Source organism: Ovis aries, chromosome X (genome assembly GCF_016772045.2).
Source record: "Ovis aries strain OAR_USU_Benz2616 breed Rambouillet chromosome X, ARS-UI_Ramb_v3.0, whole genome shotgun sequence".
NCBI lineage: Eukaryota > Metazoa > Chordata > Mammalia > Artiodactyla > Bovidae > Ovis > Ovis aries.
The window spans coordinates 57,571,032-57,587,820 of record NC_056080.1 but is presented as its reverse complement, the minus strand read 5'-3'; the positions used below and the strand labels follow the sequence as shown (position 1 = coordinate 57,587,820).

The following is a 16,789-nucleotide window of genomic DNA, read 5'->3' as shown; positions in this document are numbered from 1 at the left end:
GGCACCAATGCAGCTAAACATCCTACAACAGAAATGTCAATAGTGCCTAAGCTGAAAAAAACCCTGGTGCAGTAGACTGGTTCTCAAACTTTTGGTCTCAGAATTCCTTCATATTCTTAAGGATATCCAAAGAGCTTTTGCTTATGTCATGCAGTCTCTGGAAAATTCCATGGCACATGCAATAGAAAATGACCATGAAAAAGTCTTGTTGTGAATAGTTTTGACTTCGTGAACCTGAAAGGGTCTCCTGAACGGGTAGAAAGCCAAAAAGGACCCTAGTTTGAAAATCTCTGGCCTGGAATTTAAAGGTGGCACGTCTGGAACTGGAATTCCTGAGTTCCAACCACAACTCCACGACTTACTAGTGGGGCAAAGTGAATTAACGTTTCTGGTCCTCAACATCCCCATTGTTTCCCATAGGCAACCTGCTGCCTAAGACTACTATTTATGTGCAATAAAACACCTAAACAGGGCCAACTATTATTATCAGTGCTGTAACTCCAATAAAAATATACCTGGCCTGGGGCTGACTTGCCTTCAACACATTTGTCAAGAGGACAAATCTAGTTCACGCAAGGAAGAGGCCCGCAGGCCTGGGTAGCGCCCTGGAAGTGATGCCCTCTTTTGCATTAGTTTCTGATGGAGAAGGGTAGTGCAATGAAGGAAGGGCATCCTGGTCAGGCTTGCAAAAAGGCCGCTCCCAGGATACAGGCGCGCGGTCCTCAGCAGAGAATGGGACCGAAAGGTCCTGGAAGCTTCCCCTGAGCACGCGCCAATATGTCCTCCTTGGGGACCACTACCTCTACTTTCCACACAGTCGTTTGTCCTGACTCAACATGGCGTTAGAATCCCACAAGACACCCTGGTCCTTAGTTCCCAACTGGAGGATTTACCCCGCCCACCGGTGGCGGAAATCACCGCCCACGGGCCTATGCCCACCCAGCCCTTCGACGAGTCCGAGCGCGGGGGTCCCTTTTCAAGACCGCAGTAGCCCCCTGGCTGTATGGGGGGCTCTGCTTCCGTTTCCGGGACCAAAATCCGGAAGTGGCACTTGAGGGGCCCTTCCTAGTCCCAGCTGCGGTGGCCGCTAGAGGAGGGCAAACAGCTATGGCGGCGGTCGCAGCGAATCCCGCGGATACGGCTGCGACTGCGGTCGACGACCGAGAGCCACAGCGGGAAGCGGTGCCAGGCCTGGAGAGCCAGTGGCGCCAGATTGAGAATGGGCGAGGGCGTCCGCTGCAGGTCGGCGAAAGCTGGTAAGGCAGAGCTGAAAGCGGAGCCTCGGCTTGAGGAGACTGTGGGGAACGAGGCGGCGGAGGTCCTTGTGAGAGCCGCCCTGGGGAGGAGGAATGGCCTATGGGACTGGGAACGAGAGGGGCGGGGAAAGCCTAGTCTGAGAAAGAGGTGGGGCCTGTGCGGTGCAGCCTGATAGCGCGGCGCGATTTGGCGTGGAGAGGCAGGGGGCGGGTCATGAGAAGGGAAGGCTGCGGCGGCAGGGCCGGGCCAGCGAGGTGGACCTTGGAACTTGGGAAGGAGGGGATCTCAACAACAGAGCTGGGGAGCGTAGTCTGCGGGGCGTTACGAAGCATCTGGGGGCGGACTGTGACTACTGCACAGCGTCTGAGAACGAAGTCAATGCCGGTGACATCTGGCTGAGGAGCGGATTGGGAGCCGGGGGCGGAGCGGGTGGAGGAAGAGGGAGGGAGTCAGACCCTGCGTGGTGGAGAGAGCTGGAGCCTGGGAACGAGGCTTGTGACGAGGCCGAGGGGCGTGTCCTGAGGCGGTGGAGAGACTGCAGAGGGGAGGTGGTGCCCGTGAAGCAGAAAATGGCGCCTGCGAGTGAGCAAAGCTTGTGAAACGGCGAGGTTTTTGCCTCTGACCAAGCTCATTTTCCCAGGACGGGAGAAAGTGCAGGTGATTGGTACGGGAGGGGCCTTCGATGTTGCGTTTGTTTTCTGTTTTAGTAGTGCTTTGTTTTGTAATCAAGAAAAAACAGCTATTTTAAAAATATCAATGCGTATCTTGATAAATCGACTTGTTTAGTTGCTTTCTTTGCTAACCTCTGCTCGAAATGTACTGTTTCTGGGGTCATTTTATTTCTCGCCGAGCTGCATCTCGGTTTTTAAGTTGTGAAATACGTAAGACCTGCAAAGATTATATGAAACGTTTACGTAGGCCAGGTTGATGGACATTTTATAAAAATAGACGATCTGTACTTTTCAAAAATTTCAAGGTCGGGAAGAACTGTCCCAAATTGAAGAAATTAACGGGATTTAACGAATGCATAACTAAATGCAATGTGTGATCCTAGGTTGGATCCCGGAGCAGAAAAAATAAATTATTTAAAAATCTTTTTTTTCACCTCATAAAGTGAACTTTCTCTCTTTTACTGTAAAAGATATGAATGGGGAAATTGATAAAATGTTTACCAAAGTCTGTAGACTAGATGTTAGTACTGCTAATTTCTTGGTTTTGATCATTGTATTGTGATTGTGAAAGATAATATCTTTGTTTTTAGGACATTCATTTAGGGTTAAAGAACCGAAGTATTTAAGGTTAAAGAACCATTGTGTAAGCAAGCTTATTCTGAAGTGGTTGAAAGAATAGCATATATAAAGACGTATTTAAAAAAATAATGACGGAGTAAGTGAGTAAAAATTTAAATTTGGAGAATCTTGAATGAAGGGCACGCAGAAATTCTTTGTATTATTTTTACGACTTTTCTGAGTCTATTTCTAAGTTAATAATTTAAAGAATAATACAAAATTTGTGAATTAACCACCTAGGTTAAGATTCAAACCGTTACCTTAAGAAATTCTGTGCCGCTCCCTAATGAAAATTCCCCTCCCTGCCACAGGAAATTATTACCCTGAATTTTTGATTTCGTTATCAGTTTCCCACCATTGTATGCATCCCTGAATAGTATTTGTGGTCTAAGCTTTCATTTTATGGGAGGCTATGTGTGAAATCAGACTGGCTGCGTATCGAGTACCCTTTGCATCATATCATGTGGGTACTCAGTATCTACATGACGTCACTTGATCACTTGGTGAAGGTATTTGCTGGGTTTCTCCACTGTGCTAGTACTATTTTCCTGTTTCTATACACAGTGATTCTTTATGTTCATCCTTTCCTCAGAACGTTTCAACAGTCTTACTGCTTCATGCAGTGTAAATGCTAAAATTCTTACAGTGACTTGCAGGGCTTTACCGTTTCCAGGCTGGTGTCTGGCTGTGATCGTTTCTCCCATCTCTCTTCAGATTACCCTCCCCCCTCATTTTCTCCATCCGGCTATATTGGACTCTTGGCGTTCCTCCATCGGCGCAAGCAAGCTCTCACCTGAAAGTCTTTAGGATAGGAGTGAGGTTTGCTCCTTTTAGAGTTCTTTAATCACAGTACTAGCGAAATACATATTCCTGTTCCTGGAAAGACAAGTTGAGATTCCCCAAATCGGAAATATGAAACCAAGCAGTTTTACTTTATAGCTCTCCAGCAAGGTAAAGCCTGAGTCCATCTTGAGAGTAAACAACAACAACAGAAATATTGCTATATATATAGCCCATTTGGAGGTGTTCAGAAGGGCTTGCAGGCTTTGGTTCCTGCCCCATCTTACTTACCTTTACAGCCTTGTGACAATAGCTTTTAAAAGTATCCCACCATACCAGGTTTCCTCTTGGTGTGTTGAAAATGTTTTGGAAGTAGATAGAGTTTGTGGTTGCACAACACTGAATGTACTAAATGCCACTAAATCGTTGACTTTTAAATGGTTAATTTTATGTTATATGAATAATAAAATTATGATGTGTCAATAAAAAGTTATCCCATCAATGTTGGTTAAGCACTGAAGCCAGTTTAATTTGCTGTCTGTTTTATAAGGGGTCACTGGAGTGATGAGGACTTTTGTGTTCATAAAGCATTTCAAAGTCTCGGACCTACCCCAAGTCATATACCTTAATGTATATGTTAATATTTGCACTTTCTAGCTTTTGTCAACTGGCAGATCTGGGTGAGGACATTTAATTTATTTGGCTATCTAAACTGATTAATTTCTGGGAGAAGCTTAAATTTTAAGAGAAAATTCAAATCAATGATAGTATAGCCTCCTTGGCAAATTTTCGAAAGTGAACCATCTGAAGTTAAATCTGGGGTAGCTGAAGGAGCCTCTGGCTGTTTGCAGGGTGTAGATAGTTTCCTAACAAGAGGTAAATAAGCATGAGCCTGTCTTTGTTCAGATCAAGAAAGGTGGGTGCCTGGGTGCAGTGTTGCAGAATCGATTGTGATGTGTGAAGGGAAAACAATTTCTCACCAGAACTTAAGAGACTAGCCAGTGGCCAAGGCATATTTATCCTGTGTAACAGCTATAGCAGCAATTGCCAACCAAAAGTGTGAAAATTTCAGTCGATTTAGTTCTAGGGTCTTCATTAAAGGTTAGTGCTGTGCAGACTTCTCCTAAAGCTGTTACACAGGATAATTATGCCTTGGCCACTGGATCTAGTGAAAGAGTGACATAAATATTAGGCCTCCAACAATTCCCCTGTAATTGAGTCAGCACCCCTAGTATCTGCTCAGATTTTTTATGAACCAAAAAGGGAAAGGGGGTTGTGAGTCTAGAATTCTAGAGGGGGGATCTTTTGGTAGAAAGTTATTGTAGTACTAGTCTTTGTTGCTTGACCACGAGTATGCTGTTTAGCTTCAAAAGTATGCAGTTATTGAAAGGTTTTTATATTAGTATATCTAATATAAATGTAATTAATCATAACTAACCTAGGAAGATAAACTTTCTTTTTGGTTTGTCATTTTTAAAAATTTAAAAAAGTTTGAAAAATGAAAGAGCTTTTCTAAAATATTTAAGTTAATTAAAATTGGGGGAATTTTAGGTAAACCTAATGCGTTCCTTTTGTAGTGTGAAGGAGTAGATCTTTGTGGTATCTCCCAGAGATAGTTTAGGCAGAAAATAACATTTGAACAATGTTACTATTCTTACTTTGGCCTGAATTTTGGAAAGACAAAGCAAGAATAGTTCGTTGTTTTTTATTTATTTCTGTATTTTTGGCTGCGTCAGGTCTTAGTTGCAGCGTGTTAGTAGCCCTTCGGCATGTGGGATCTTACAGGGTTCGAACCCCCATCCCCTGCATGGTAAGGCAGGTCTCAACCAGCAAGGGAATCCCAAGAATAGTTGTTGTTGCTTTTTTTAAAACAAGATATAAATCAAATATTTTATAGTCAACCTTGTAAAACATACAGTGATAAATAGCAATGATTATTCGGAGCTTAACTTTTCTTAAAAGCAAGAATTCTTTTTAAAAAGTGAGTTAAGAGAGGTCAAAAGGCACCAAGAGTTAAACTAATTTGGTGACAAAAAAGGAGCTTCCAGTCTGGGCATAAGTTAACGTAGTCATTTTCTAGGGGAAAAAAAAAAAAAAAACAATTCTAATTTTCCGACTTTGGTACATTATTCATGTAACAATTTACAGAAAGGACTTATTTATATCCATTTTTATTTATGTATTTAGGCTTATACAGATATATAAGTAATTTAGAACAGTGTAATTTATATCCAGATAAGCTAACAACTTTTTAATAAAATGAGTAGGAAATCATATCTTAGTTTATATCCATATTTCTGTTTCTCCATAATTATTATACCTAGTAATGTAATGATTAACCAAAATAACAGATATTTTCTCCAGACACAAGAAATCTAGAGGACAGACAATATTGTCTAGTAATTTCTTTCCATAAGTACAAGTTTCATATCACTTGAACAAATTGGAGGAAACAGAAACATAAGTGACTTTAACAAGATCCATCTTATTTCTGGATATTAGCAATAAGAAATTAGAAAGTTAAAATTTTAGAGATACATTTACAGTAGCAACCAAAAAAAAAACAAAAACATGAGAATGTAGGTGTAAATGTAATGATGTGTGTACTTTTCCATTAGACAGTGACAACTCTATATGTCATGCCTGTCACCTGAGCTGACAGATTATGACCAATCCCAATTCAGAAATGTTAAAAAAAATTCAGTGTCTTTGAATTGAAAAAAACATGGTAGTAATATTTTGTGAAAATTTATGTAAAGCTTCAGTCTTCTATGAAGGCTTCAGAAATTCATGTTGTAGCCAGGTGTGGAGGTTTTGTTTACCACTCTAAATAAAAAGTTATGTTAATGTTAATTTTCCTTTAAAATTTGCTTTAAAAAAACCTGTTAAGCTGTGCCTCCTTTTGTGTCAAAGTTCCCATTAATAAGAAACTAGCTTTACTGAGTAAATTTACCTCATAGACCATCCATGGAACCAGTTAAAACCTTGAAGGTACAAGTGATAGAGGGTAAAGTCCGTGATAGAATCTTCTAGATGAGTGTCTGTGGCATGAACGACCAGGCTGGGGAGGGGGTGTGTGTGTCCCTGGCCTGAGTGAAGTGCGGGATCTGTGGGGGTCACTGCAAACCGCCCCCCCCAAATAAATAAAACAGCCCACAGAAAAGTTTGCCTATTTTGGGCAACATTCCAGGTTAACAAAGAAAAGTGCCATTTTAAAGAATCCAATGTGTAGAGTTAAATAGCTAGAAAACGGTTACATATTTTTCATCCATTTTGTAGCTTTTTTAAAAGTTTTTATTTGAGGCTGTTAAATACTTTGGATAGCCTTCTATGTATCAAAAATTACATAGCAGGAACTTCCCTGGCAATCTAGTGGTTAAGACTGTCAGCTTCCACTGCAGGGGGGCATGATTTAATCCCTGGATGGGGTACTAAGATCATGCTGTGGGGCATGCCCCCCCCTCAAAAAAAAGTCCGGTGCAGAGCAGGTTTCTGCTGCAGAGCGATGAGGTGGGAGTGGGGGTGGGGCCAGCATGAGGATAATGTGTACGTGACCTTTTTTGTCTAAGCCCTAGGATTGGAATGATAACAGCTAATGTTTATTTACCACTTTCTATATATCAGATATTCTGCAGATTTCAGAATTTCTCATGGCATTCTACAAAGGCAGATTTCAGCAGTCCTAAATGTTTATCCTAGTAGTGCCTATAAAAGTGTCTCCTTTAAAAGAGAGCAGGTCAAACTGTACTTAAAGATGGTTCAGATGGTAAAGTTTATGTTACATGTTTTTCACAGTTTTTTTTTTTACAGAGTGAGCTAGTCACCATACGATTAGAAATTATAACATCAAAATAAATCCTAAAGACAAAAAAATTATTTTAAAGGTCACAGTGTGCAGTTTTTGAAGGAGAACTTTGTGATTCTTTTAGCAGTTGAAATTTTTTAAAATTTCTGATTGGATTTTCCGTTTTTAACAATCCATTTCTTAGCTGAAGAGTTATGTATCCTGTACAAACATTACACATTCAAAAAATGGCTGAAGTCTTATAACATTAGCTGCAAATAACAATTATTTTGAATCTAATTTGATTGTGTTACCCCACAGACTAATACAAGTAAATTATCATTTATTCTATTATAAAATCTCATGTTTTCTGGCATCATGGTATGAGTTTGGTTTTGGTTGTTGTTTTATTTTTTAGCTCTGTATTAGTTTCAGATATTCATGAAACTTATCCTCATGGTAACGTGTGGATACGTTTAGTTCAGTAACCATGGGATGTGGTGTGTGTGTATCTGGCAGTACTACACACCACCAGTAACTGTGCGACACCCCTGTCACCTGTCTGGTCCAGGTTCCTCGTGGGGCAACACTGGTACAAGCAGTGGGAGGTGTACGTGCAGGGAGGAGATCGGGACTCCAGCACCTTCCCTGGCTGCATCAACAATGCTGAACTCTTCGAAGGTACCAGGCTTCTGCCTCCCCATGTCAGCTGAGCCCTGGACTTCTTGTCATCTCTGTCCCAACAAACGATCATGAGCCCCTTCTCTGTGCTAGGTCATTGGTGAGATGGCCAGACTGACTCATCACTTTCCTTCCCTGATTGTTCCTCTGCCACCTCCCCCCGCCCTCCTGCAGACCAGGTAAACTGGCGCCTCAAGAAGGGATTGGTGGAAGGTGAGGACTATGTGCTGCTCCCAGCGGCTGCTTGGCATTACCTGGTCAACTGGTATGGTCTAGAGCATGGCCAGCCTCCCATTGAACGCAAGGTATAGTGGGTGGCACGGGTGCTGCAGGGTGGGGGGAAGCGTAGGAAGAAGGCCTTAGAGGTCCAGGACGGGTCCAGACCTGTGTGTTCATGTCCGCTGTATCCATACACCTGGCTCTGCTCTTCTTAGGTCATTAGACGGTATCTTGCTGTGTCCCCTGTGTTTGCTTGCCTGTGTGTGCTCACCTCACACAGCCTTGTACTTGTGTCTGTGCCATGTGTGTTTGTCTCTGTGGATGCTCCTCTGATTGCAGAGGTCGTCACCCTGTGTCAGTGTGCACATGGTGGGTACGCCAGTGTGTGTACCCTTCCCTCCTTGCAGGTTGTGGAACTGGCTAGCATCCACAAGGTTGAAGTGTACTCAGTAGAACTGTTGCTTGTCCAGCACAGTGATATGGACACACCTCACACGGCTCAATTCAGCCAGACAGATTCTGTTGGTGAGCCCATGGGTCATGGAATGGATTGGCATTCCCGGCAACAGTCATGGTTCAGGGACCTAAGGAGTCTGAAGTCAAAAAGGAGGGGATCCTTCAGGGTGCCAGGAAGACCTTGAACATGCACCATCCCCCTCCACAGACCTAGTTCTGCATACCGCTCGAGAGCAGTTTCTGGTGAGCCCCCAGGAAGAGACCCGGCTGTGGATCAAGAACGCGGAGGGCTCTTTTGAGAGGTTGTGCAACACCCGTGTCACAGTGCTTGACGCCGCTCTCAAGACTGGGCAGGTGAGGGAGGGGAGGACTTGTCTGCCCACAGGCCGTGCTTAGATTCAGAGAAATGAGAGCTCGGTACCCATGGGCCCTCCGTGAATGTCTTCCCTGTTTTTTACTCTTCCTCCAACCCAGGTGGTTGTCATGGAGACCCGAAACAAGGATGGCACTTGGCCCAGTGCGCAGCCGAATGACACGTGAGCCTTCGGGGTTTCCAGTCCAGAGTGGGATCTCACAGTCGGCACACTGAGCCCATGAGCACATTCTCTCTGCGCATGGTAGTTCCTCAGCTGATAAAAATTTCTCATCTGTTTCAGGAGCAGCACATTGGAGGAGGAAGAGGACTTCCAGGGCCAGCCAGGCATCTGTGGTCTTACCAATCTGGGCAACACGTGCTTCATGAACTCGGCCCTGCAGGTTGGACCATGAGATCTAGGTCTGGTGCAGCATGGGGGTGGATTCACGAATTGGAAATGGAGGACAGAGTTGGGGGCACTGCAGGGCAAGGTGTCAGGTTGGAAGCTAGGTCCCCACAGTCTGGCTTGATGTGCCCATGTTTCTTTCTGAAATATCCGTGCCTTTCCTCTCCACTTGCTCCCTGCTTTGCCTAGTCTCCTCTGCTTCGTCACCACATTCTTCTTTCTCCTGAAGTGCTGATCTCTCCTCTCCCCTACTCCTCTGCCCGTTCCTTTCTTTCCCCTTCGTCTTCCTCCCCCTTCCTTTCATCCATCCCCACCTTGGTTACCTTTTTCTCCCCTTCACTCACCTGGCCCCTGCCTCCTGCAGTGCCTCAGTAACGTGCCGCAGCTCACCGAGTACTTCCTGAAAAACCGATACCTGGAGGAGCTCAACTTCTGCAACCCACTGGGCATGAAGGGGGAGATTGCACAGGCCTATGCGGACCTGGTGAAACAGGCGTGGTCTGGCCACCACCGCTCCATTGTGCCCCAGGTGTTCAAGGTGTGGCTCAGCCCTGGCTAGCCCCTATCTGCCCCCCCAACCTCCACCCATCGCCTCCCTCATGCCTTGACGCCCCGCCCATCTCCTCAGACCAAGGTCGGCCACTTTGCGTCCCAGTTTCTGGGCTACCAGCAGCATGACTCACAGGAGCTGCTGTCGTTCCTCCTGGATGGGCTACACGAGGACCTCAATCGCGTCAAGAAGAAGGAATATGTGGAGCTGTGTGATGCTGCTGGGAGGCCGGATCAGGTGGGTGTTTCCAGAAGACCCTCATCATAAGAGCCTTGTTAAAGCCACTAGGACCTCTGCCACAGGGATTTTCTGGCCCCCTGGGGTACCCTCACCACTCCCCATTTTTGGTTAAGCTCATCTTCCCTGACCTCAGTCCCATCCTCGTCTTCACCATATCTCCACATCTGCTCCTACACCCAGTGAGAGTTAACTCCCACCCATTCTCCTTCCCCAAGTAACCCCTAGCCCTGACAGTGAACAACACAGTCTCCAGGTGGCCCTCACTATAACTCTGTCTCTGGACTTTACCAGTGGCCTTAACCTTTACTCCCATGCGCACCCCACCTGCAAACCATGGTTTTCCCCGGCCCCCGGCATCCCTCACCACTCAGCACAACACTGTCAACAGGAGGTTGCTCAGGAAGCCTGGCAGAACCACAAACGGCGGAATGATTCTGTAATCGTGGACACTTTCCATGGCCTCTTCAAGTCCACACTGGTGTGCCCTGATTGTGGCAATGTGTCTGTGACCTTCGACCCCTTCTGCTACCTCAGTGTCCCACTGCCTGTGAGCCACAAGAGGGTCATGGAGGTCTTCTTTGTCTCCATGGACCCCCGCCGCAAGCCGGAGCAGGTATGAGGGGAACGAGGACTGGGGTGCAATGAGGGACCTGCACTCATAGAGTTGGTTTGATTACTCAGCCATACCTCAGGGTTTCCTGCACCAACTCACCACACATCCTTCTGCTCTTCTGTGGTTACTGTTTCTCCCTCAGCACCGGCTCGTGGTCCCCAAGAAAGGCAAGATCTCGGATCTGTGTGTGGCTCTGGCCAAACACACTGGCATCTCGCCAGAAAGGGTGAGGCTCTGCAGATGGAAGGAAGGTGGGATACAAGGGCAAGGAGTCCAAGGAAGGCAGAAAGGCCTGTGGGAGATCTTGCAGACTGATTGGTCCCCTCTCCGTAACCCATTCGCAGATGATGGTGGCTGATGTCTTCAGTCACCGCTTCTACAAGATCTACCAGCTGGAGGAGTCCCTGAGCAGCATCTTAGACCGAGATGATATCTTCATGTGAGTAAGAAGACCAGGGGAGACGGGGGTTTCTCAGGAACCTTCTTTGTTAACCACCTTCCCTCTCCCTTCCTCAGCTTGCTCAGGGCTTCGGCCATGTACCTTAGCAGGGCAGGCTTCTAGGGGCTGTCAGTGAGTGGGGTGAAATCCTTATGCAGGGTGTCCTTGGGTATTTTCTTCCTTATTATGTGAGGGAGGCTCCTTTTTATTTATTCAGCACTTAACTAGTACCTCGTATATACCAGATGCTGATCTGCACTCCTTATTTACTTTGCAGGCCACAAAACCCAAATGATTTTTAAGATAGGGAATGCTAAGCTGCTTTCTGAACATACAAGCATTCAGAACAAGTTTGGGACTTCCCTGGCAGTTAGGACTCTGTGCTTCTACTGCAGGGAGCATGGGTTCTATCCCTGATCAGGGAACTAAGGTCCCACATGCCATGTGGTGTGGCCAAAAAGAAAAAAGATGTTTGAAATGTTTGGGTAACTGAAATAGAAGGTGCTTTATGAGTAGAAAAGTTCTTTGTAACCAAGCAGTTTTCAAAAACAAAAAATTGTTTTAGATCCTTGTGTCGTGAAAAATTTTTGTCAGCTCCCTCAGTGCTCTAATAACACCAGAAGACTTTATCTAATATCACATAAACAAGGTGTGTGTAAATGATCCAAAACCCCGGGTGACTCTTTGGACCCTTTTAAAAACCAATACAGTATTGTAAAGTATAATAAAGTAAAAATAAAAATTAAAAAAAGTACAAATATTAAAAATAAAAATACTTTCAGGCTGTGAGTGGTGAGTGGCTGGAGCAACTGGGCAGAATCCTTGAATCTCTCTTGGGTATATTTATCAGATGGGACCTGATGTTCATCTCCCACAGATACGAGGTGTCTGGCAGGGCTGCTATTGGTGAGAACTCCAGAGAGGATGTTGTGCTTCCTATCTACCTGCGGGAGCGCACCCCAGCCCGGGACTATAACAGTTCCTATTATGGCTTGATGCTCTTTGGGCACCCGCTTCTGGTGTCAGTGCCCCGGGACCGGCTCTCGTGGGACGCCCTGTATCACATCCTGCTGTACCGCCTCTCGTGAGTCTGCGCTTCTGGGTCAGGTGGGGAGGTGGGGTCAGAACTCAGAGCCAAGTGTCTAACCGCTTGGTTGCCACCTCCCGTCCAGCTCCCGAAGACAGTTCAAACTTAACATGGCCAGGGAATAACTTGTAGGTTTTTTTCTTCCTCTAAATTTCTGACTTCACCACCACCTCACCTAGGTGCCAGGAATATAGGAGTGAACATGACAGATGTCATCTTGTACTTAATTGTCTTCCTAGGAGAGTCTTGGGTATTTGTGTTTCAGTCGATTTTTATTGTGCTTAAAACCCAAAGTCCCCACCAGGCAAACAGCAGTACACTATCTGGCTTCACCTCTCCCTCACGTGGCACTTATGCATGCTCCTCGGAAGCCTTCCCTGATGGAAATGTGCAGCTGATCATGTATCTGTATAACAGTGGCTTATCATACTTAAGATCCACACTCCTTAACGGTGGCCCACAAGATCCTCCATTGTCAGGCCATCTCTTCTCACGTTCTTGTAGCACCTCCTGAGACCTTCTGGCTCCTCCTCCACAACTGTGTGTGTGGGGGTTGACCCATGGCTTCCCCGTCATAAGCAAAGTAGACTTCCGGGCTCTGTCCTCCCTGCCCTCAGGCCCCCTCCTTGAGAGTCTCCTCTGTTCTGTTGGCAGACGCTATGTGACCAGACCCAGCTCGGATGATGAGGATGATGGGGATGAGAAAGGTGAGGAAGAAGAAGGAGAGAGAATCCACAAGGATGAGGGTCTGTACATGGATCCACAAGGATGAGGGTCTCCCATGGCCTGAGGGAGGGTCAGTGGGTCAGCAGTGGGTCTGGGGTGGGTCTTACACACACACAGGGTCCATCTGGATGTGCATTGCTGCTCAGCCCGCTGGGGTTCACACATTCCCACCTCTGACATCCTCCCCCAATCCTAGCAGACCTGGAGGATAAGGATAGCCTCCCTAAGCCTGGACATGTGACTGAGGGCAGCTCCCAAGACCCTGGGCTGGAGCAGGCTGGGCCCAGCTCCAGAGTCGTGAGCGGAAGTCGGGCTCCTGTGGACAACTCTCCTGGGCCATCTCACTGGCCCCAGAGGGCACGGCGCAAGCACCTCTTCACCCTGCACACAGTGAATTCCAATGGGACCAGTGACCGCTCGACCTTCAACGAGGATACCCATGGTGTCTCCTTCAGCTGTGAGCCAGGATTGGGAGGCGGGAGGGGGTATTCCTTGGCAGCAGGGCCCATGACCACCTCCCCTCGCCCCTAGCCCAGCCGTACATTGCCATCGACTGGGAACCAGAGATGAAGAAGCGTTACTATGACGAGGTGGAGGCTGAGGTAAAGGAGATCTCGGGGATGGCAGGGAGGGGGCTGCACTTTCAGTTGGCGCCACACACACCCTCTCCTACCTCAGCTGAGCCGTAATCACAGAGCTCCTGGGGTCTCAGATTCTTAACTTCAAAGTCTATGCCCTTAACCACTTGGTGTGCATCTTCCACCCCACTCCTTTTTATCCCCCAAGGGAATAGCTACTCACTCTAGTATTCTTGCCTGGAGAATTCCATGAACAGAGGAGCCTGGCAGGCTATAGTCCATGGGGTCACAAAGAATCCAACACAACTGAGTGACTTTCACTTTTCATCCTCATACCTGGCCATCCACTCCCCCAACCTAGGGCTACGTGAAGCATGACTGCGTTGGGTATGTGCTGAAGAAGGCACCAGTGCAGCTGCAGGAATGCATTGAGCTCTTCACCACCGTTGAGACCCTGGAGAAGGAAAACCCCTGGTAAGGGACCAGAACGGGGCCTCTAGGGGTGCTATTAGGTAGGACCACCTCCGCCCAGCCTCTGTTACCACTAAATACACCTTGCCCCACCTGCTCATTCGATCGCCTCCTGCCACTCTGGCCACCAACACCCCAAGCCTGTTTCCACCTCAGAGCCTTTGCCCTAGCTGTTCCTTCTCCCAAAATCATCCTTTCTCCAGTTACCTATAGGACTTGACCTCCTTCATTTTGCTCAAGTCTCTCTTCAAATATCACCTTATCAGAGAGGCCTTCTCTTATTCTTCTGTTAAAAACTGCTCCTCCCCCAGCCATCAGCTCCCTCTATTCCTTCCAGGTGCAAGCATTTCTTTCTTGCTCCATAACACCCCTTGATGTCACATCTTAGATTCTTCTCTTAAGTCGTTTTTTGTCTTTGCTGTTAGAGTGAGCCCCTTGAGAGTGAAAACATTTTTAAGTTCACTGTGTGTCTCTTCTCATTGGTTATAATGGTGTGGGCTGTGCAGTAGATGCTCATTAAGTTGTTGGAGAATAAGCAAAACAAAAAGAACTGAAAAGATAAAGCCAATCGTGAAAATAAGAGGAGCATCTCCACGAAGCAGAAAGGGAACAAATAATGAAGTAGTGCCAAAGATATCAACGGTAGGCCATCAGCAAATACCTGGCGAGTGAGTGAGTAAAACAGAAGAGAGAAAACCAGAGGGACAGAGGCAGGCTCAAAAAGATGACTAGGGTCTGCCAGACCAGAATCCAAACAAAAGCGCATGTCAGTACAAAAGTGCATATGCTGGGCAATTGATAAGTAAGTGGCAAGGTTTTAACAAGCATGCTAAAGTAACATAGGAGTAGGAGTAGCATCTCTGGACCAGATGTGGCCCATCAAAGCTGTATGGCAACAAGAGCTCAGAAAGTGTCTGTTTCCTGACCTGGGCTCCATCACTAGGTACTGCCCCACTTGCAAGCAGCACCAGCTGGCCACCAAGAAGCTGGACCTGTGGATGCTGCCAGAGACACTCATCATCCACCTGAAGCGCTTTTCCTACACCAAGTTCTCCAGAGAAAAGCTGGACACCCTTGTGGAGTTTCCTATCCGGTCTGGGGCCTGGGGAGGCTGGCTGGGGGCAGGAGTGGGGTGGGGAGGAAGGCAGGGACTGGGGGAAGGGGGTGCCACTGATATTAACCCTTGCCACACCCACAGGGACCTGGACTTCTCTGAGTTTGTCATCAAGCCGCAGAACGACTCAGCCCGGGAGCTGTACAAATACGATCTGATCGCAGTTTCCAACCATTATGGGGGCCTGCGGGATGGACACTGTATGTACCCGGGGGCATGCTCAGGGCGGGGGGGATGGGTTGGGATGCCCCAGTGGGTAAGTAGATGTGTGAACCGATGGCAAGGTCATTGGTGTCAGAGGACAGAGCCAATGTGGACCCCTCTTAGGGGCAGGAGGGTGGGTGAGGACAGCCTGCCCTCTCTTATAGACACGACATTTGCCTGCAACAAGGACAGCGGTCAGTGGCACTACTTTGATGACAGCAGCGTCTCACCTGTGACGGAGAATCAGATTGAGGTGATTCCTATCTTCCTTCCTCCCCTTCTCCTGACACCTTCTTCCCCAACCCACACTGACTCCTGTCTTCTCCTCACAGTCCAAGGCAGCCTATGTCCTCTTCTACCAACGCCAGGACGTGGCACGCCGTATGCAAACCCAGGCCAGCTCGTCAAAGCCCCCCGCATCGTCTGCCTGTGGTGCCCCACCCAAATCGGAGTCCATGGATGTAAACTGAGGGGCCCTGTCCCTGCCCGGGAAGGAAACTGTCCCGCCTCTCTTCCTTCCTGAAGTCACCCCCATTCTCTTAACCTGAGTTAGGTGTCCCACGCCAGACGTCACAGGCTTAGTTGTGGCTACTGTTCTCCTTGCTGCTATGTTGCGCTCTCCGAGGGAAGAAGAGGTCGTGTCTCCTTCCAGCAGTGTGTTCCCTGCCCGTGTTTGCCCTTTAGAGCATTAACCTTCCCTTCTATTCTCTATTTATGGTTCTCCCCTTCCTTCTTGTCCTCCATCTGGGGTGTTCTCAGGGGGTGGGGGTGGGGTGCACCTGAACAGAGTGTATTTTCTTATTGAGACCCTGTATCTTGCGCTTGTGTATATATAAAAGTGCCAGTGTGTTCCTTGGCATTGTGGGTTTTTTTTTCCACATCCTTAACCAAGCACCAATATTGTGCCTGTGTGCATAGTGAATGCCAGGTGTGTGATGGCTGCTGCTCTTGAGTGCTCATTGAGCACCATCTGTGTGCCAGGTCCTATTCTAAGTGCTTATGAAGCGCCATCTGTGTGCCAGACACAATTCTCAGCACCTACTGCATGCCCAGTGTTTTCCAAAGCATTTTGCAAATATTGACTCAATCCTCACAACAGTCTCACGCAGGAGTTGTCATCGCCAATTTCAGATAGGGAAACAGATGCAGAGGTCAAGTAATTGCTCTGGTTATGTCCAGAGGTCCAGGCACCTCATCACTTACACTGGAGGTAGTAGTCCCCAAAGGGGATATTTGACCTCTGTGGACCCAGGATGGAAGTGGTAGTGGACATGACTTGTGCTCAGCTACTGTGGGAAAGGTGTGCCTGGAACAGACAGGCATGTGTGGGGGCAAGTGACTGGGTTCTGGATATAAAGATACTAACCAGACCATCTCACAGGCCACCAGTAGTGTCATCTGAGAAGGGGGTACATCTGGCCCAAGCCACCCACAGTGACAGGACAGATGGGCTGTGTCTGTGTTGCCTCTATGCTTAGCCTCCCACCATGACTGCAGCTTCCCCACCAGGCGGTCCCTCTAGACTCATCCCACAGAAGAG

The 16,789-nt window shown here is 47.2% G+C and overlaps 1 protein-coding gene across 11 annotated transcripts; it reads left to right on the top strand.

The window, feature by feature from the left end:
* Positions 1-1,089: 1,089 nt before the first annotated feature.
* On the top strand, positions 1,090-16,108 carry USP11 (ubiquitin specific peptidase 11). Of its 11 annotated transcripts, none has more exons than XM_027963380.3 (21): positions 1,090-1,256; positions 7,682-7,791; positions 7,966-8,096; positions 8,418-8,535; positions 8,675-8,820; positions 8,941-9,002; positions 9,123-9,222; positions 9,592-9,765; positions 9,856-10,014; positions 10,406-10,630; positions 10,773-10,856; positions 10,975-11,069; positions 11,947-12,153; positions 12,811-12,863; positions 13,082-13,324; positions 13,414-13,484; positions 13,822-13,934; positions 14,875-15,024; positions 15,130-15,245; positions 15,414-15,502; positions 15,582-16,108. In XM_027963380.3, exons 1-21 carry the CDS (start codon positions 1,108-1,110, stop codon positions 15,717-15,719), a joined length of 2,733 nt encoding a protein of 910 aa, XP_027819181.2. In that variant the 5' UTR covers positions 1,090-1,107; the 3' UTR covers positions 15,720-16,108. The 11 variants fall into 11 exon arrangements, with proteins under 11 accessions (XP_027819181.2, XP_027819180.2, XP_027819186.2 ...); XM_027963379.3 differs by having other exon boundaries at positions 13,082-13,339; XM_027963385.3 differs by having other exon boundaries at positions 13,079-13,324.
* The last annotated feature ends 681 nt before the right edge of the window (positions 16,109-16,789 follow it).